This window comes from Vicugna pacos, chromosome 24, assembly GCF_048564905.1.
Source record: "Vicugna pacos chromosome 24, VicPac4, whole genome shotgun sequence".
Classification (NCBI taxonomy): Eukaryota; Metazoa; Chordata; class Mammalia; order Artiodactyla; family Camelidae; genus Vicugna; species Vicugna pacos.
The window spans coordinates 4735172-4756591 of NC_133010.1; the positions used below are offsets into that span (position 1 = coordinate 4735172).

The 21420-nt window shown below is 38.1% G+C and overlaps 1 protein-coding gene across 1 annotated transcript in view; it reads right to left on the minus strand.

The window, feature by feature from the left end:
* Nucleotides 1-19454, minus strand: part of LOC140688919 (complement receptor type 1-like) — a 72248-nt gene extending 52794 nt beyond the window's left edge. Inside the window, 8 exon segments of the mRNA XM_072948890.1 lie at nt 137-222; nt 1425-1527; nt 1617-1793; nt 3296-3694; nt 5797-5882; nt 9316-9411; nt 10191-10383; nt 19337-19454. Coding sequence (XP_072804991.1) covers nt 137-222; nt 1425-1527; nt 1617-1793; nt 3296-3694; nt 5797-5882; nt 9316-9411; nt 10191-10383; nt 19337-19454 — 1258 coding nt within the window.
* Nucleotides 19455-21420: the final 1966 nt, after the last annotated feature.

A 21420-nucleotide genomic window follows, 5' to 3' on the forward strand; every position in this document is an offset into this window, starting at 1 on the left:
ACTAAACTACTACTGAAATATGTGATACTATTTATCAATAATTCAGATTAGAATGAAACGCTAATGAAGCCATGCCTCAAATAACCAAACGGATTAAAGGGAGAGATTGGCGTGAGGTGCCAGCCACTCTACTCACGCTCACACACAGGAGCACTGCTGTTCCAAAGGCTTTCCGTTCCAACCGAGACACAGTAACTAGCAGAACTGCCTTTTAACTGGAATCTAAGGAAAATAATGGTTGTGAATAGGTGAGTTTCTCAGCCAAAATGCCATCCTGTTTGCAAAAATCTCAGCATTTGGAGGATCTGAAACCAGTAGTTGCCAGAGGCCACATCAACCTGGAAAAGTCACAGCCTCCACTGAAGGAGAATGGCAAAGCACAATCCCTTGGTCACATAATAATGTAGTCCTGGCCTAAACTGAAGAAGGCTGCCATCTCCTACATCCGGGACCCAGACTCAGAGAAATCAATCTTTCCCTGGTCATTACCTGATAAAGGTGACAAATGTACTCATGGTCACTATCAAAATGCAACAGCCTCCCAGTGTAGAGTAGAAGAGCAGAGATTAACTAGAAGGAGAAAGATTGCTCTTCTGTTTTTACATTTGTGGTGTTCATGAAGAAGTCTCACAACAGCATGTTGGGCTATGGATGTGTGAATCATCCCGGGGAAAAACAAAAGGAGATTGGAAAGGACTTTGGCAGATAGTCATCCAAAACTCTCAATGGACGTTGGATCCTGATGGCTCCTAAATTTTCTCGGGTGCCGGTTTTTGGTGCCTGCCAAGGACTCTGTGGATCACTTTGAGGTCAGCTCTGTTGCTCATTTTTGGTACTTCCCAGGGTGAGGGGTGCATAGTGTAAGGAGTCTGAGGTTCACATAAACAAGTTAATGACCTTACTGAAAACATTAACATCAGCCACCATGATCTCAGTTCAGAGCCCTTGGCCCATTACTAGCCAGCTGACATATGACTGGATAATAAATGCTTGTTCTTATACTTTCACTCCTATTACAAAATTCACTTTTGATGGTTAAAATTTTCCCTGAAATATTTATTAAATGATCTTAGTTGTTTTTAATAAGCTTTTTGTCATATATGAAACTTATTCTGGAATGCTTCAAATTTCTAATTTTGTTTTCCTAATTGAAAATATGAATTCTTTACTTTATGTTTCACTTATATATACTCATAGCCAGCAGTTGTATTTGTCTTTGAAACTACCATTTAATATAATAATGTCTCAGTTTTTACTTCATATCTTATGTTACTGGTTCTACTATACATTACTTTTACTTCCCATATACACTTCCCAAATTTAATGTCCCTGAGCGTTTTATTCTTTGTAAGTCACGCTAAACCTTCCCTTTTTAAATTAACCCCAATTTCAGTGTCCAGCAGGCCACACAACCTCACACTCACCCCTCATCACAAATGAAGGACACTTTTGCCCCAAGCTGGAGATTAAGTGGAACTAGCACTCGGCCATTAGGGAGCTGGTCCAACAAGGCAGCACATGATTTTACTGGAGAAAAAGAAAAAACAGAAATAACACTTCCACATGGAGAATAAGACAAAATCTAAATTTGTCAGAGCGGCTGAGTATATAGGCACCTGCACACGTGGGGGCTGCCGGGCTCCAGTCTCCCTGGGGCGTACAGTGCAGAGAAGCAGCCCCTCTGAGATCATAGCCAGGCTCACAGCTATAGAACACTTTCTGCCCAGCGGAAAAGTCATCCTTGTCATTTGTGCTGTGATGACCATACAGGATTTGGGGAGGTGGCTGATATACTGGGAAAGAACAGTCAAGTACTTGTCAGTTATAGGGAAATATCTTTTCCTAAGTTTGATCTTTTCTAAGGAATTAGAGACTCATGATTAAAGAGGATCAGATACAACAAAGGAAGTCCAGTGATAATCCAGAGCCCCCTTGTTTCCATGTGGAAGTTAAGAGTAGGGAAGAGGTATGGCCAACAACCTCACAGATAGTGAGGGGTAGACAGTTAGAACCCAGCTCTTCCCACGACCAGCTCTAAAATGCATTCATAAGTTTATAGGCATGGGGTCCCCTCTTCCACTGCTGACTACCCAGCACAGGGTAAAAAGTATTGGTGGGCTGCTACCCCTCCCACCTACGTGCTGAAGTGGCATCCAAGTTACAGCTTTATCTTCCCAGTCATGAGAAGGTTGCCTGAGCCTAAATCTGTTAAAAGGATTTCCCCTTAACTCTTTTCTTGCACCTCTATGATCAAAGTGCAGTAACAATCCTTATTCGTATCTCTGGCCTTTTGTCCTCCAGCTGCTCTGTCAGTGGTTTTAAGAGGCTGATGTGGGTGGGTGGAAAGGTTGTAAGCTCCATCCCTGTCCCTAGGTGTCAGCCGCATTTACCCATCCACCCATTAGCCAGCTATTGTGGCATGAGAAGACAGGACAAGTCATCAAGAACAAATTCCAGTACACAAGCCTGTCTGTGTAAGGAGAGGGCACATTTATTAGAGAGTGTGTGACTCAGGGAGTGGCTGCCTCCACTCATAGTCCTTTGGGTGTGTGCTTGGGCATCATCAGAACTCATCTGAACTTCAACCTAATGTACATCTAATTCAAGATGAATGAAAAATCGACTGGACTTTGAACAAGTTACTTTCACTTTCATTTTCAGATTTCTAATGACAAATGTAGGAGGTGGACCCAGAACAAAATTTACCATCTCTGTCCCTATTCCTAGCCTAGGATATTTTTCTTTATGGGTCGGTTACTTTCTGTGATAAATGCTGATAAAAGTGTGGCAAGAAGCTCAGCATCCCACCTCTGCGCCAACACACTGCAGCCTGCTCCTGGGTAAGCCACTTAGTAGCACGTAATTTAGATAATTTCTTAAACCTCTGTAAAGTTAAGCTAATTTCATTGTCACACTGATGTAAGAATCACACAATTTAAAGGCATGTTTTAAAGAGTGGACAAGATTATCACAGGACTAACCAGAGAGTTCTCATGATTCTTCAATATAACTGAGAAATAATGGAGCTGGTCTTGTATCTAGAGAATTGGTCAGTAGGAGAGGCCCTAATGTCCCCTTCCTTGATGAATTAAATCTTGCTTCTCAAATGAAGGCACATACACACGAGTGCATACATCCGTACACGCACACACATCCCCTTAATTTCATGCTGCCTCTCCCCAAATGTACTCACACCGCTCACCACACATCCTTCCCCCAGAACAAGCACTAATCTCCTCATCCTCCTACAATTCCTGTCATCTGGGGGCCCCTTCAAAGCCTCAGTCAGACTCACCCCTGGAGCAGCTGGGCAGCTCCGGCACCCACTGGTCTTGGCCTAGGCAATGAACAGTGGAGGGTCCTTTCATGGTAAAGCCAGGCTGACAAGTAAACCTCACCATTTCATGTAAGGAGAATAAGCTTCTGTTCTCAGACATCATGATGCCATTTTCAACTTCTGGACGCGTGCACTTATTAGGTATAATGCAGCGAGGGGGAGGGCCACTCCAGATGCCAACTTGATTGTCTTCGTTGGTGCAGTATATGGACGGCTCACCCACGAGGTCAAACAGCTTCCTCTTTCTCTCTCCAAGGTTGCAACGGTAGGTCACCACCGTTCCATATGGAAAATATTCTCTGTTGGTGCTGACAAAGTCTCCGTTGGCGATGGCTGGGGGTGGCCCACAAGGAATACCTGGGAAAAGGGACAGCAAGTTAAAACCCCAATTCCTTAAACTTATATTCAATCATGACTTTTGCTAACCACTTAGAAAAATGACCCAAATGGCAATATTCAGAAGACTTCTGCTCTTCTCTTCTCTTTGCTAATATACAGACATCTGTTCACACAACTGCAGACTAGATAACCACAATATCATGACTTCTGCTCTTCTCAATGTTACTTCAATAAATGTACTCACATATTATTACCGTCCATATACTTTTCATTGCAAGTGAGAACTTTTATATATCACCGAATTCCTTTTCAAATTTAATTCTCTCCCTGTTGAAGACATTGGTATTTATTCAGTTGGTTATTACTGAGGTACAGCATGGAATATGGATTATCAAATACATAAAGTCCAAAGCTCAAGCACAACTAACACAAAATAGATAGAGCACAAGCATACAAAATACACGTGGCAGACCAGTCACAGATTCAGAGGGAATAAAAGTAACTGAACATCTGTTCTATTCTATGCTAATGAATCTGAAAATGAGAATACTAAAAATAAAGATACATGTTGCTAATACTGACTCAAGAAGAGGCAGCATTTTGAAGAATCAGGAAAAATATATCAAAAACGCTGCTCCTAAAAACATATGAAGCACAGGTCATTTTACAGACAAATTTAAGCTAACATGCAGCTAACAGATAACTCCTAGACATTTAAAATCATTTTCAAGCATTTAAAATATTTCAATCTTTTTTAAACATTTTTATTGAGTTATAGTCATTTTACAATCTTGTGTCAAATTCCAGTGTAGAGCACGATTTTCAGTTACAGATGAACATACATATATTCATTGTCACATTTTTTTTTGCTGTGAGCTACCACAAGATCTTGTATATATTTCCCTGTGCTATACAGTATAATCTTGTTTATCTACTTTGCATTTCAATCTTTTTTGACAAGTACCTTAAGTAGATGCTCATTGACTTATTTATTTTAACTTTTAAAAGCAAATTTCAGAAGATGCATATTTCTTGTAGAAGATTTGTAACATACAAATGTCAATCACCTTTTAGCCCATTGCTAGAAAGAACCACTGTTGACTACTTAATGTGTAATCTTTAATACACATGCCTGCACTTAGCTATTTCTACGATATCTCGGTTGGCTGAGTAATGCTTCAGAGTAAGAATGTACTTTCTGATTCCATTTGGAAGATTTCTCTCTCTTGTCTATGCATTCGGGCATATTTTAATCTTTTTTCTTAACAGATCACATGCCTTGTTCCTTTTATCAGATTATTTCCAGAACATTGTTTGGAACATATTCCACATTTAGATTCTTTTGACTTTTCCACTTTCATAAATAATAACGTAGGTAACACCTGTACATTAATCCCTGCAAAAACCCGTGATGACTACTTTTTTTTAAAGAATAAATCAAACTGTAGAATTTTGGGATTAAAAGCATACAACCCCTTAAGGTTTTTGATGCATATTAGGTACGGACCTGTAAGAAAGTTTCTTACCACTAATCCTACTACCAGTTGGGTTGGAGAATGTAGACTTCTTCACATTAGCACCAAACCCAGTGTTACAGCCTCTTTATGTTCTTTGTGAGTTTGCAGCTGCTCCCTCCTCTAAGTGCCTCACAGTGTAGGAATCTCATAGCCCAAACAACTTGTAGGAAACTTGGCCTGTCACTGTTCAGACAGAGAAGAAGAAAGCAGGGAGAGCCCAGGACTTGAACACATGACCTGGGAGTAAGAGTTGACAGAGAAGACGCAGGGCACCTTCACCAATGTTGTGCTCCTTTACTTCAGTAAAGACAGTCACCTTCAACTGGAAGGTGTTCAACCAACAAAGGGAAATTTGGGGCTGTTCGAATTGAGTTCAAGACGACTGTTTAAACTAAATAAAATAAATGATTCCCCAGGATAAGGAAAAACCAGAAGGAACCTGAAGCTTGAAACATCGTGAACACTTTGAAGGATATGAGTGTTTTCTTCAAATACCATCAGGAGTATCCCATTGCCAAGAGGGATGAAATGTGTTCCTTGGAATTCTAGAGGGCAGCTCTAGGATTGACCACGGAATAAACGGGGAAAGAGATTTCAACTCACGTTCACAAACTGGTCGCCCCGTGTCCCACATGACAGAATAGCCTGAGATGATACATTCAGCAGATGAGTGACCAACAAGTCGATACCTGAAAGCAAAAAAGGGAATGATCACTGTGCCCTACACATCCCATCAACTTGCTCAGCTCGCGTGCATGGCACAGCCGAAAGGCTTCAATCTGAGAGAAGTCTAGGGACTCACCTAAACTCCATGCATTTTATCTGGCTTTCTTATCTCTGTTTTTCTATCCTTTCACTACTGAAAGGAACATTGCCTTTCTAATTGCTCATGGCTCCCACTGCTTCCTAATTTCTTGGTTTCATTTTGGATTGAACCAAGTACCAAAATAAAATAATCCTTTCATAGACCTGTCTGCTAATTTTGTTCTTAACATCGTTTTTTTCTCTCATTTAATTAATGCCACTTAAATTTATTTTGCATTTTCTTGATGTGTGTGTATATATATATTGTATATTGTATATTAGCACTGTTATGTCATTTTAATTTAAGCATATTTCTTTTGAATGTCAAGATTGTGATGCTTCTGATCGTATTTGGAAGCTTTTGTTTTTTGACAGGGAGATTAAACTATCCACCTTTACTGACCTAAATCATGTGTTTGATCTTGCTTTTGTCATCACTGCCTCCAATGGTAAGGATGTAGCAACGAATAAAACAGATCTGCTCCAAACATATTAGGGCTTATTTCTGGCAGAAGAGACAGATATATTTCCCTGTTTTTTTTTTCTTCCTTCTCATTTGTTACAGGAATGAGACAGGTGCATGTACCTCTTCTAGTTTTTCTATTAACTTGGAAGCTAAATATCCAAATTTTGTTCCATTAGAAATTTCATTTCATGTATGTGTTCTATATATATATGTATTATTTATATGTATACATAATATATATACACACATACACAGGTTTAAAATGCATTTTCTCAATTTTGTTGTCAAAATATGTATAGTCTACCCATCTCCTATGTAATAGAAGTTTAGCATGTGTTTTTTGCTATCTCCCATTCTCTAGTTTTATGGATATATTTTTTGACTTTAAAAATGGTTATTAAAGTATGATTACTTTACAAAGTTTTTCTTTTTAATAATTAGTTCTGTCATTATATTCGTATTCACCAAGACTGAACCAAGAAGAAACTGACCACTTGAACAAACCGATCACTAGAAATGAAATTGAATTAGCAATAAAAAAACCTCCCTACAAATAAAAGTCCAGAACTGGGCAGCTTCACCAGGGAATTCTACCAAACATACAAAGAAGAACTCATACCAGTCCTTCTCAAACTCTTCCAGAAGATTGAAAAGGAGGGAATACTCCCAAACTCATTCTATGAAGCCACCATCACCCTGATACCAAAACCAGGCAAAGACACTACCAAAAAAGAGAATTATGGGCCAATATCACTAATGAACATAGATGCAAAAATATTAGCAAATAGAACCCAACAACATAACTTGTTAAATATTTGATCTTGTCTTTTAAAATTTGGTTTTGTTTTTTGGGTTTTTTCAGCCAATTCTCTATCTCAGTGAGATTTACCATTCTTCTTTGAAAAAAAAATATGTGTTCATTGCCTGAGTTTATCTTTTTCTATTTCTCCACAAGTATGCTTCCTGGAAAGTATGCAGGTGTGAGCCCAGGGTCCTTGCTTATCCTTGAATGTGTATCTGGAGCCTCTTGCTGTGACTGCTAGCTTCACTCATTAGGAAATTTGTCTTCTGCAGTTTAGCCTTGGAAAGGACCGATGTGATGTCAGTATAAATTAACTTCTCTTGCAGGAGTTACAGGTTATTAATTTCCTTTCTGCATCCTTTTATTTTGTTACTGTTGTTGTTGTTCTTATCTCGGAAATACAGAAGGACATTCCCTAGTGATGGGAATTTTAGGCGCTTATTGTTTCCCCTTCTGCCATTTTTGTTACATGAATTTTTAATCCTGGTATTCTTTTTCACGTGTCGTCTATTTTCTCCTTTTCTTTATCCCTTTCCACTGAAATCTGGGACAATTCAATTTTCTTCTTACTTTCTCCTTAATTTTCTACAATATTCAGTGTGTTTATCACAGATTTTTTTTAGTTTGATAATTGTCCTTTTAGTTCCTATGCAAATATTCTTGATTTCCTAACTAGCTTCACAGAAGCAGTGTACAACTGAATCTTGTTAAAAGTGTGAACAGGAGATTTCTAAGAGTTCCTCCTGTTTTTTGAAAGTAACTCTATTTTGTAAGCAGAAATTCCTTTTGATTTTTCCGATTGGCCTTTTTAATATTAATTTCCTATAATATATTATAAATTAAACTGTTTTCTGTTCTATACCATTGAGATATTAGTTCTTATTCAGTATATGATAAAGAGGGTATAGTCAGGGGAATTATAGACTGCACTTAAAAATGCTCAGGGAAAGAAACAAGACTGTAGATTTCTCTACTTTTACTTTGTCACATTATGCATTGTATAATCTGTAAGTCCTTGGTTAGCATATATGCTGAAGGCACAAGTTTCTTTTCTGTGTTTATCATGGCAATATATATTTGTCCTATATTTTTTTAACTGTTTCAGCTGGTCACATTGGAAGAGAGGCTGATACTCCACTGGCGCTAAGCAAGGCTAAGCATGAAAGGTAGGACTGCTGCCCAGGGCACACTTTACATGTGACATTTTCACAAGGGACTCTTTGCGAGTTGAATAGTGTTTCCCCCAAAAGGCGTTTTGAAGCCCAACCCCAAACCGCATGAGTATAATCTTATTTGAAAATAAGGTCTTTGCAAATATAATCACATTAAGATAAGGTCATTAGAGTGGGCCCATATCCAATATGATTGGCATCTTTATTGAAAAAAAGAACTTTGGACATTGACTAAACAGACAGCACAATGCCACGTGAAGACACAGACACAGAGTGAAGATGGGAAGATGGAGGCAAAAATTGGAAAGGCACTGCCACATGCCAAGGAAGGTCTGAGACTCCCATGAGCTGCAGGAGGCAAGGAGGGAACCTGCCTCAGGGCTTTGGTGGGAGCATGTCCTGCCAACACCTTGATTTCAGGCTTCCAGCCTCCATAACTGTGAGAGAATACATTTTTGAGGTTGCCCTAAGCCACCCTGTTTGTCATACTTTGTTACGGCAGCCCTGACAGACCAATAGTGAATCTACCTTTAAGATTTTCTTTCTCACCTGGTTGCTCCATGGTCTTCCCTTCCTTCAGTATCTGCTCTGGGTCAGGGATTTTGTATGATTTGACTATGCCCTCCGTCCACCCTCCTCCTTTCTACCTGGTGAATACCTCGCTCTTCTTCTATTCACTTCCCTGGTTTCCAGCAAGGATACAGATTATCCCCCGAATCCTCCTGTACCATTTTTCATTTCAATAAGGAGTTAAACACCTATATTCCAGCTTTTTAAGAACAGGTGGTAACAGCCTCATTTTCCTTTCTGAGATGTGGCCAGATGATAGTATTGCTGTTCTGCAACTCTTGACCCAAGAGGTGTTGCTGCCAACTCACCCTCTATTACAAGAATATGTAATTCTGGATCCGAACTGGGTGTTTGTGTCTATGTGCACCACGCCATTCAGAGGATCTGCAGGAGTTTTGCATGATCTTCCTTGAAAAAGAAATAGAATTTTAGAGCCAGAAAGAGTCATCTGAACTTTTGTTAGTCCATAACACGTTAGTCCCCACCTGACTGCAGCTTCCCGAAGAGCATATGCAATTCTGGGAACCACAGATTTTGCCACCTTGAGGAACTTCACCAGATTCCTCAGGATCAGCCACTTCCTAAGCACTGCTTTCATTTTTTTAATTTTATTTATTTATTTTTATTCTTTTTTTTTTAGGTGTACTTGATTTAAAATGTTAGTTTCAGGTATACAACAAAGTGATTCATTTATACATATACATACATATGTTTATTACAATACATATATATTCTTTCCCATTATGACTAAGCACCACTTTCAAAAAGACCTCCTACCGATCTTTCTCATTCCTATATTGCGCCTCTCTGAAAAATGTAAAACTTCATTTATTAACAAGTGTTTATGTTGTCATTCAACCAGTACAAGTTAAAAATCTTAAAGTCTGGGATTATTTCCCCGCCTACACTTTCCTTTCCTGACACATTTGTGAAAATAGGACATCTCTAGTGAATAGAGATGTTCCTTCAGTCCTGCCTTGTGGTGGTCATTTCTTGTGAAATGAACTTGTAATGAACATGCCAGTAACTCAAGGCAGTAGGAAGAAATGACCAACAAGAAGAACTTCCACATCTATTATAGCCTAGGCGAACTTATCAAGACATGTCTCTGTTCCAAAATTTGAACATTGATCAGATTTATGGATTTTTGACTGACACAGATGAGTCCTCAATCTAGAGTTACTTACGATTACAGCTGTGTTTAGGTCTTGACCAGACAGAGTTTCCTTGGCAAATGATAGAGAGCACTCTCTTGAAGTAGCTATGGTAACCAGGGAGGCATTTAAAATTCACAGATGTCCCGATGGGAAACTCATCCTTGTCAATCTGTTCTGTAGGCATGGCAAATGGAGGATGCACCGGGGCTTTGCATTGACCTCGAGAGCAAGACCACAGTGACATTAAAGTTAGTGGAGAAACCTCAACTCTACTTTCTCTTTCTCCTCCAATAAGCTTCACAGATACAGCTGTCACCACTGCTGAAAGTCTGTTCCCAAGTCAGTTATATTATTCAGCACAAGGAAATTTGAGCACATGCTTTGTAGACAAAGTTCAATAACTAAGACTATACTATATGAAAGGATATTGTTAAGCACATATTTTAAATACTAGCTTCAGCTACTTCCCCTTAAGCCCTCCCAGTTGTTAAGTTAAAGTAATGAAAATGCCATTTAGAGTCAGACAATATGAAATCACAAAGAAATATCTGCTGAAAAAAATATCATTTTATTTTAGTTCTGGAAATCTCTTTATTGTTTTGTTTTGTTTTTTAAATCCCATGTTCCCCTATTGGCACACTCTCTACTAATTAATTCAAATAATGGAGGATATGTTGGTCAATTTTATTAGTCTTCAAAGAATCAACTTTCAGCTTTATTGATTTACTCATTTTTATTTTATCTTTACTGAGATTTTCTTTACTTTATATGCTGTTCTTTTTTAAAAAATAATTTTTTGAGATGATTGCTTAGACCTTTTTTTGTTTTTAGATTTTCTAGTTTCTAAATAAGCATTCAGACGATTATTTTTATTCTAAATATAGTTATTTAGCTGTATTCCACAAGTTTTCACATGTTATATTTTCATTTTTCTGAGTTCAAAATATTTGATAAATTTTTAAACCAAAGCCATTGTTTCATCATTGACCCATGGTTTATTTAGAAATGCTTTACATAATTTATAAACATTTGAGGCAGTTAAAAAATTATATATTTATTTTCAAGTTTTGAAATTGACTGAGTTTATGGCTCAGCATATGACCAACTGAGGCAATTTTATCATATGTGATTGTAAAAACTGTGTTTCTGTGGTAGTGGGTGCAGTGCTCTGGGTATGTTAGTAAGGCCCAACCTGTTACTCATATTTATTTAAATCTTCTAATACTTACTGATTTGTGGGGGTCTTATTCTACCAGATACTAAAGGAGTTGTGTTAAAATGTTCCACCTATTGTACATTTGTCTTATTTCTAACTCTGTCTATTTTTCACTTTGTGCATATACTTTTTTTAACATTTTTATTTAAGTTCAGTAATGTACCTTTATTTTTTAAATCATATTTTCTGGTAGATAGACCCTTTTATCACTAGAAAATCTCTCTATCTCTAGTCTGCCTTTGCCTCACATTCTGTTTTGCCTGCTTTATTTGTAAGGCATATAAGAAACAAATAATAAGTTTGTCAATTTAACCCTCAATACATCTGTAATTATTATAAATATAAATACGCAGTGATAATTTAATGACAAAGATCCTCATAATGCCAAATTTGCCAAATCAGCTTTCTTTTGGTTCTGTATAGTATGTTTTTCATCCTTTTATATTCATCCATTCTGTCTCTGAACATGTACGTTGTTTGTTTTGTATAGAACGTTTAGTTTTAATTTTTAATTAATTGTGACAGAGGTTCCCAAACTTAGTTCACAGGGCTCTTATGGTCTCAGTAATTTTTTCATGTCATTCCTAGTCAAAAAAGAAATACTTAGCATTTCTATTTATTAAATAATTAGGCCCAAACAACTTAATAAGTCTTGTGCCCACCATAATTCTTAATATGGAATGTTGAACACTGCTCAACTTCTCAAAGCTTGGAATCAGATCATAAACCACCACTTAATTTCCTATTCCACATTAATTTTCATTTGGTATTTTCTCTTTATTATGATCATAGCTGAAAACCCAGCTTTGCAAAGATTTGATGTCGACCAAGTGGAACCCTGGGAATCTAATGGAACTGAGCTAATTTGAGCCATTTTCACAATATGTGAGAGAATTCAAGTATTGCTGTGTAACTCACAGGTCCCCTGCAAATTCATAAACACCCCTAGGGCACCTCAGCCCACAGTGTGGGAAATGCAGCAGTATGACAACCTTCGTCTTTAAAGTGGAAATGTCTGTTTATATTTAATATAATTGTTGATGTATATTGGATTCGATCTACCATCTATTTGTTTTTTCATTTGTCCTGTGTTGTCTATGGTCTTTATTCTCTTCTTTTGCCTTCTTTTTGATTATCAGTTATGTTTATTATTTTACTTCTGTTTCTTTTTATTACATGATTAGTGACACATTCCTTTAAAGAACATCCTTAATTATTAATATGCATCCTTAACATATTAACATGTAAGTAGCAATTATAATTTCCCCAACAATTCATGAACTGTAGAAGATGCTAACTCCATTTAGTTCCCTCCTGTCTTTTGTACTACCATTATCATGTATTTAAATTCTACACATATTTTAAACTATCACAAGTCATGGTCAATATACACACTGCAGACTATGTCTTGGACTGTAACCATGTGCTACTAACCTGCACCTAATGTTAATGGGCTCCCTCAACAGACTCAGCTAAGGTTTTGAAAATCTGTGCGGAAATGTGTAGTAGGCTGAATAGTGAGCTCCCAAAAACATCCATGCCCTGATCCCTGGAAATTGTGAACATTACCCAATGAGATTACAGGGCTTGGCAGATGTAATTAAGTGAAAAATCTTGAGATAGGAAGATAATCCTAGATTATTTGGGTGGGCCCTAAATTCAATCACAAAGGTCCTTATATGAAGGAAACAAAGGATCAAAGGAGGCAGAAGAAGCAAGAGTTTTGAAAATGCTACACTGCTGGCTTTGAAAGTAGAGGAAAGGGGCCATGAGCCAAAGGATGTAGGCAGCCTCTAGAAGATAGAAAGAACAAAGAAACCTATACTTACTTCCCAGAGCATCCAGAAGGAACATCCAGAAGGAACACAGCCCTAAGGATCCACTTTAGATTTAGATCTCCAGAACCAGAAGAGAATAAATGTCTATTGTTTTAAGTCCTTAAGTTTGTGGTAACTTGTTACAGCAGCAATAAGAAACTAATACAAAAAATAATGGCATATGATGTTAAAAACTTTGGATTCATAGAGACCTGGCCTTGAATCTGATGTCTTCTACTTACTAGCTGTGAGGTCTTAGATGAGCTGCTTAAATTTCTCTGAGCTTCAGTTTCATCTTCAAAAAGCCAATGATAATATTTACCTAATAAGTTTGCTGGAAGGGTCAAAGATGCAAAACACTTAGTAGCATCTTACACATAGATGGCACTTGATTAATTGTAGTTACAGTTATTATCCCCAGAAAAAGGAAAATGCTAACAGGTAGATTTGGATGTTCTGCAAATGTAGGCATGCTCACTTTGCTTCCAAGAGTTTATTTTCTACCTAAGTGTAGAGAGCTAGTTTGAAATAAACCTACTTTTCAGGAAAGCCCTGGAAGACCTCAGTGACCAGTGATCTCAGAAGTTCTGGATGAGTGTGTCCCAGATTCAACCTGGGATTTGATCTCTGCAGCCCATGAGCATGGTTCCCACTGGATCACTGACAGACAGGAGAATTCCTTAAGAAAGTGGACCCATCTAGTCATTTGGCCTGCATAGCTGCTAAGTTGCCTTTTTCCTGTTTATTGGTTTTAATGAGAATCAAGAAATTTAATCTATGTAATTTACTTAAGCAAAGGATGGTGATCAAAGAAAGCTCATATTTCTTACTTACTTTTCTCTAATATTAGACAGCCTTCCATCTATCACTACACATTCTCATTATTAAACCAGCAGTTGTTAAGCGAGAGTACCCTTGTCTATGTTTCTTGCCTCATCTTGTACCACTGTGTCCTCTGATTGAGCTGAAATCCTTTTGTCCCCCTTCTTTGGGTTTAAGCTATATGTTCTTTCTTCTGTCTATAATATTCCTTCCATGTGATATACTTTCGTCTTCATTCTAACTTCCACTGTTCTTCCAAAGCTCTGCTAAAATGTTGCTTCCTCATTGAAGCCTTCCCTGAGCTTCCCAGGGATTTCAAATCTGAACTACTTCCCTCTACCCCACCCCATAATAATTTATAGTCAGACCATTTACTTTTCCTTTTAAATCACTTATTACAAGTTGTGCTTATTATATTTATGTGCTTTAAAAGATATATCTATTTCTCTCAATAGATATTAGACATGCATAATCTGAGGGCAAGAAACCCAGTGATTTTTGGTCCTTTAGACTAATACCTAGTCCAGGTGCTTAGCACTCGAATATAAGTACTCAGTGCATATTTGTTGCAATGAATAGATGAAAGATGAATTACCTATAAAACTTAAAAAAAAATCAAGAGTCAAGGCTATATCCCCAAAAGCTGATTCAGTGGGTCTGAGTTACAGCCCAGAAAACTGTATTTTGTGATTTTGATAAATAATAGCACTTAGGGAAACACTGTGACAAACAGAAAAAAAAAAGTTAAAAAAACAAACAAAAACAAAAAAACTCCTGTGATGTGATTTCAAATGTTATGCCTTCATCTTTTCTAGGTGATGTGTGGGATGAATGTCATTTTGATATTTGTCTTATTTAGTGATACTGGACAAGGTAAGAGGTTCCAAGTGGAGCTTCTGTTGCCAAGAGTTTTACCAGGAGAGGCTGAATGTCACAACGAAGTTCACAAGGAGAAGACAGAGATCGAAAACAACAAAGCAAATGGGATGAACTATTCTTGGAATGGCATTCCTTTCCTTTAATTACCTAAAATTCTTTCCTGAGTCCTGGCTATGATATATGTAATAATAAAAATGCAAATTTGAAAAATAGTCCAAATAAAAAGGAACACATGAGCCTTCACCAGAGAAAGCTTGATCTAGTTTTCTTTTCCTCCTTCAATACAAATCCCTCAAATTATGGCCCATTCCTATGATAAATATATTAATATGAACTCTATAAACTCAAAATCTACCATCGCTTATCAAAAAATCTTTTGGTTTAGCTTTATTAAGATACATTACATACAATAACTGAAAATATTTAAAGTATACAATTTGATGACTTTTGACACATGCACCATGAAACCATCACCACAATCAAGATGACAAACATTTCCATCACACTCCCTACAAGTTTTCTAATGTTTCTTTGTAATCCATCTACCTCTCTACCTCCTTTTCTAGGCAACCTCCAACCTGCTTCCTCTTACACAGATTGATCTGACTTTTGGAATTTCATATAAACTAAATCACTCAGTTTGTACTTGTTATTTTTGTCTAGCTTTCACACAGCATAATTATTTTGAGAATGATCCAGATCGTTGCATATAAAAATTTGTTTTCTGTATTTTGTTTTTGCTGAGTAACATTCAGTTATAAAAATACATTTTAATTTAGTTTACTCATTCAGTTGTTCAAGGACATTTGAATGGTTTCCAGTTGTTGGCTATTACAAATAAAGCTGCTATAAAAATTCATGTACAAGTCTTTGTGTGGACACAAGCTTTCATTTTTCTCGAGTAAATACTTAAGGGTAAAATGCCTAGTCATATGACACATGTGCATTTAACTTTTTAAGAAATTGCCGAACTGTTTCCAAATTGGTTGTATCATTTTACCAATGAGCAATGTATGATTATTCCAGTTACTTCACCTTATAGCCAATACTTGGCATGGTCAGCTTTTAAAATTTTAGCCATTCTACCAGGTGTGTATTGTCATCTCTGTTATTTTTGTCCTGAATAACACAGTCCATCTTAAAATATTTCTGATTTGAATCTTCCATTCAAGGCAAGAATTGATGTATTCTATGCTATAAGCACAGTCTGCTCATTATTACTTGCATTGCTTCATACATGAGCTATCCACCTGGAGTAGGCTCTGCCTTCCATTCTGCTCATTCTGTTCTTTATTGAAGGGTCCTGCAAATGCTTTCCTTAAGTAACTCTATCAGTTAAAGAAAAAAAGAGCATGTACTTTCAACTTTTATATATTTTATATTTAAATATTTAAACATACTTAAATATATATTATATATTATGATATATATTTGGTGCATTGTATATAATATAATATGTATTATATGCTTTGGTATATAACATAGCATATTATTTAATACATGTATCATTTATTATAAAGAATATTATATATTACATATGAACTATGTATACAAATTATAATTTACTATTAGATATTAAATTTTAGTATATTATATAATTTAATAAAGCTATATAATTATATATTTGTAATATTTAATGTAATTGTATATGCTATATTATACAACAAAAATATCAGTACAACATAATATTATGTATGTCATATAATATAAATGTAGCATAATTTATGTGTATAAAAATTATTATTATAACAATATAATTTATATGTTCTGTTATAGTATTTAATATTTATATAATATGTATAATATATGTGCTATATATATGCTATATAATGTATATAATGATATGCTAATATATGTAAATAGAAATTTTAAGAAATATGATACAGATAAAAAACGTTTTAAATGCTTTGCTACTCACGGTGACTTAACATGACTTAAGATGTCAGAACTAACATCTAAATGGACAAAATAGAGTCTCAATGAGCTTCTCTGTTAATAATAGTGGATATAAAGCTATCTTTCAACTAGTCTTCTTGATGCTTTGTAGATTTTTTGTTTTTTCAGTTCTTGACCAGTTGTGATTAAACTGACCGTGTTTCTCCCTCTTAATGTCTATATGTGTGGAGGGGACTGTCAGCTATGCCATTCAATTCTTTGCTTGAGTTGGCCTTAGAATTATCTTCATTCAGTGTTTACATGAAGGGAAATTTTGAAGTTACTTGTCCAACTGTTAAGGTCATATTTAAAACTAGGTAATACAAACCACAAATCTATTCATCTTGAGCATATGTAAACTAAAGTAGGTCACAAATTACCGAAAACCAACTGAAACACCCCTCTTTTCTACCTTGCATCTTTACACACTCAAGTCACAGAGAGATCTGATCCGACCAAGTGAGGGCACCACAGTCTGCCTATGTTAAAATAAACACGGGTCCTAGTAATGCTTAATCAGTGTGCTGACTTTTATATAAAGTGAATATCGCTGTGAATCATCCTATACAATCTTTTTTGAGGGGCTCACTCCTCAAGTGCTGTTGAAGCCATGCTCCTTCCACTCAGCCTTTTCCTATCATTGGATCTGAGACGTCTCCCTTTTCAGCCACTTTGTGGCCTTCAGGGTCCTGTGTGACTCTCTAGTTGTGCTTTTGGAGATCCCCATGGGGATTCTGAGGTTAATGCACACTGTCACATACATTCCCTCATCTGATTTCCACAATAACCCTCTCAGATAGCAGAGTATCAATTATGTTCATTTTATACATGTGGACTCTGGGAATCACGCAGGGATGTTAATTGACTTGCTGGGTCCAAGGCTCCCAGCTAGTAGGTAGCAGAAGCTGGAAAACCAGAACCCTGGCCTCCTAATTAAGGAGATTTCATAAAACCCTATCACCGTACTTCTCTACACATATATCTTGCAGGCATAGCCCTCTCTTGCATTTCTTTCAAATTCCACAGTGCTGTGCACACTGTCAGCATTCCATCAGCATTTTCTTTACCTAAATTACTTTGGCAAGTAAATACCAGACAGTTTAATTTAGGCTGCTTCATATTTTGAAGTTATTGTGATAATTTTAGTTAATATTATTTTTTTGCAATTAATAGTGTCTGCAATTGTACTCTAACAGTAACTTAATAAATATGGGCAAACTACAACAACATTCCAGTAAGAAGGGGGCAGTATACTCACAAAGTCCTCAAAAATTCTAAGCACAGATTGCTTAATTTACTTGACAGACTTCTCTTCTGAAATTAAAGCTTTAGGTTTTATCCCATCTCTTCACCTGACAGCTTCCTTTATGATGTCTTAGGAGATAAAATATTAACAACAATTTTTGTGGAAACTTGTTTTTCCCTATTCCTTGCTCTCTTAGAAGAGAAGGCCCAATCAAATAGTGAATGCAACATGTCTAGTGACAACAAAGAGCAAACTTGTTGTCCAGAAGAGACTGGACAAAAATAAATACTGTCACTTCAACTAAGAAATTGACAACAGTCCAAGCAACTAAGAAGACTTCTAAGGGAAGCCAAAAATAGGAAGAGAAGGGGCCTCATTAAAGGTGTTTACCTATTCGGAGTTAACGGTAAGGAAGGGAGAATGCTGCCTCGAAATTTTCATAATATCTATAAAAGGCTTTGTTTTGTTCTAAACAGTTGACTAAAATATGACAATATGTAAACATCTCTACACTTCCGTTCTACCTGCAACCAGTGACGCTGAGGGTTCTAGAGCCTGGCTCCCTCTTCTATCCCCAAGCACCTAGGATCCTCTTAATATAGATGCTTGATAAGTGCACATTCATGCTAGTGGTGGTGGCTTGGGGTGTGAGTAGGGTGAATATAGCCCGATGCAGGGCAGTTTTCAGGGGATAACTGCACCCCCTGGACTGCGTGTCCAAACACAATCGTGAACAAAGGGCTGAAATAATGATTGGGGGATAGAAATTAAGTGGCAGGCACTGCGTAAGACCTTTGACATGCTTTATGCCATTTAGGTTAGCAGCCCCATGGGGCCGAGATCTCAGCATTCCCCTTGTACAGATGAGGAAACAGTGTAGTAACTTTCCGCACAATTAATCTATTGCTAGGATTAGAACCCAAGTTGGTCGAATTTCCAACCCGACTTTCTTTCACTATGATCAGTGCTACACTCTGCCGTGGCCAGAGACAAGGAATTCCGTGCAGCACCTGTTGAGCGTCTGCACCCTTCTCTGCACTACACACAACAGAAGTCCCCGCAGAGGGGAACTGACCAGCGCCATCAGGGTCTCCGGGCGCAGAGCGGATCCCAGAGCCGACCTGCCTACTCGCACACTCAGCCCCCAAGAGCGACTCTGCGAGGCGCGCGAGCGCCAGCCGGGCCGTGCCTGCACCGCCCCAGCTGCCCCGGCCGCCCCGTTCGCTGCGCCGGCTCCCGCGCCCGCCAGCATCTCACCCCAGGCCGCCGGTAGCGCGAGCAGCGCTAGGACCGCCAGAAAGGCTCCTCCGGAGCAGGAGACAGAGGGCGCTGGCGGTCGGAGAGGCCCCGGACTCCTCTGGGAAGAAGTTCCCATCCTTCTCAAGCGCCTCTAATAACCTGACGCGATCTCGGAGAAAAGTCCAGATCGGGAGAAAGCAGAGCGAGGATGAGAGATGTCCAACACCGGCTCTGCGCCCAGGGTGTGGGAAGTGCACCCCGCCTTATAGGAGGGGAAATAAAGCCCTTTGACCACAACTTCCCCTTGGTGGGTGAGACCTTGCTTACTCCCAATTTGCATTATTTCTAACAAGTCTAGCACCTGGAGACCACCTTAGAGGAGAAAAATCTGGCAGTGCTTTTAGTTCCTTGAAGTATTCTGCGAACGAAGATGGGCAGCTCCTGGTTCAGAGCTTCACGTCCACACACCTCTGCACATTCCCTCTTCGCAAGAATCCGCGTGGGTAGGGCAGTTAATGAAATTCCTGCTCTCTGTGTTGAAGACACACTTGCAGGCAACATGTACAGGGAATATGAGGAATCAATTTCTTCGTGTTGAATTGAGATATACCATGCCATTGAAAGATTTTTAAAAAGAGAATGGTTTAATCAGATTTGCATGTTTAAAAAATATAATTCTGTGTATTGGATAGAGACCAGATTGGAATAACGCAATAGTGGCTGGAGAGACAAGCAAAGAAACTCTTGCCAACATGGGGTGAGATTTGATGGTGACCCTGACTAGAGATAAAGTAGACAATTAAGAAAGATATTGGAAATGCAACGAGCAAGTTTTGCTTCAGCATTGGGTTTTGGTTATTTCCTTTCTTAAAGTTAGTGGCCAGAAAAAGAAGGAAATTAGTAATTAGCCCTGGGATTCCAAGTGAACGGTAGTGCTAGTTATTGAAATAAGAAACATGGGAGAGGGACAAGTCTGGGGCAGAGGGTTAAGCGTTCAGAGGTGAGAGAAATGGGGGTGGGTGGTAGGCAGAATAAGGTCCCCAAGATGTCCCTGCCCTAATCCCAGAACCTGTGATATGTTACCTTCTGTGGCAAGAGGGATTTCACAGGTGTGCTTAAGTTAAGGATTTTGAGATGGAGAGATTATCCTGCTTATGTGGGAGGATAACAGTCATAGGGGTACTTATAAGAGGAAGGCAGCAGAACAGAGTGGAAGAAGGCACTGGCTGAGGCAGACTGGAGTTATGCTGCCATAAGCCAAGGAATGCCGCTACCTCTAGAACCCGGAAGGGGCAAGGAAAGGATTCTCCCCCGGAGCTCTCAGAAGGAGTCAGTCCTACCAACACCTTGATCCAGCCCTCATTTTGGACTTTGACCTCCAGAATTGTTTAAAAAAAATACAAAAAACAAAACCAAAACTGTGTTGTTTTAAGATTCAAGGTAATTTGTTATGACAGTAACAGGACAGGGGACTAATATGGAAGGGGGAGGGTACCCTCAAGGGAGAGTGTCAACGGTTTTTTGGATTTTTAACTGAGAATGACATAGTCAAGGGACGAATGGATTTTAGTGAGGGCCAGGAAGTGCGGGAATGTTATGGCAATATTCTAGGAAAAGGTTGGGAACACAGGAGTGGATAATGAAGCTGGACTCCCAGCAAGAGGACTTTTGAAAAGCACATGAGTGGAAAAGTCTCAAAAAAATCTCAGGAACTGATGGGTCTGTTGAAGAAGAACATGTCCAGTAAACAACAGGAAGGTCAGGATATGTTTATATGAATCACATTGATCCAGAGTTTTGTAAACTTTTTACCAAGGTATAGTGATACAGAATATTATATCAGTTGCAGGTGTTCAACATAGTGATTAAAAAAATTTTAGGTTATACTCCGTTCATAGCTATTATAAAATAGTGGCTATGTCCCTGTGCTCTACAGGATATCCTTGTAGCTTATTTATTTTAGACACAGCAGTTTGTATCTCTTAATCTCTACCCTTGTTTTGCCCTCCCTCCCTTCCCTCTCCGCATCGGTTGCCACTAGTTTGTTCTCTGTATCTGTGAGTCTGTTTCTGGGCCACTATTTACTATTGCACATCCATTCA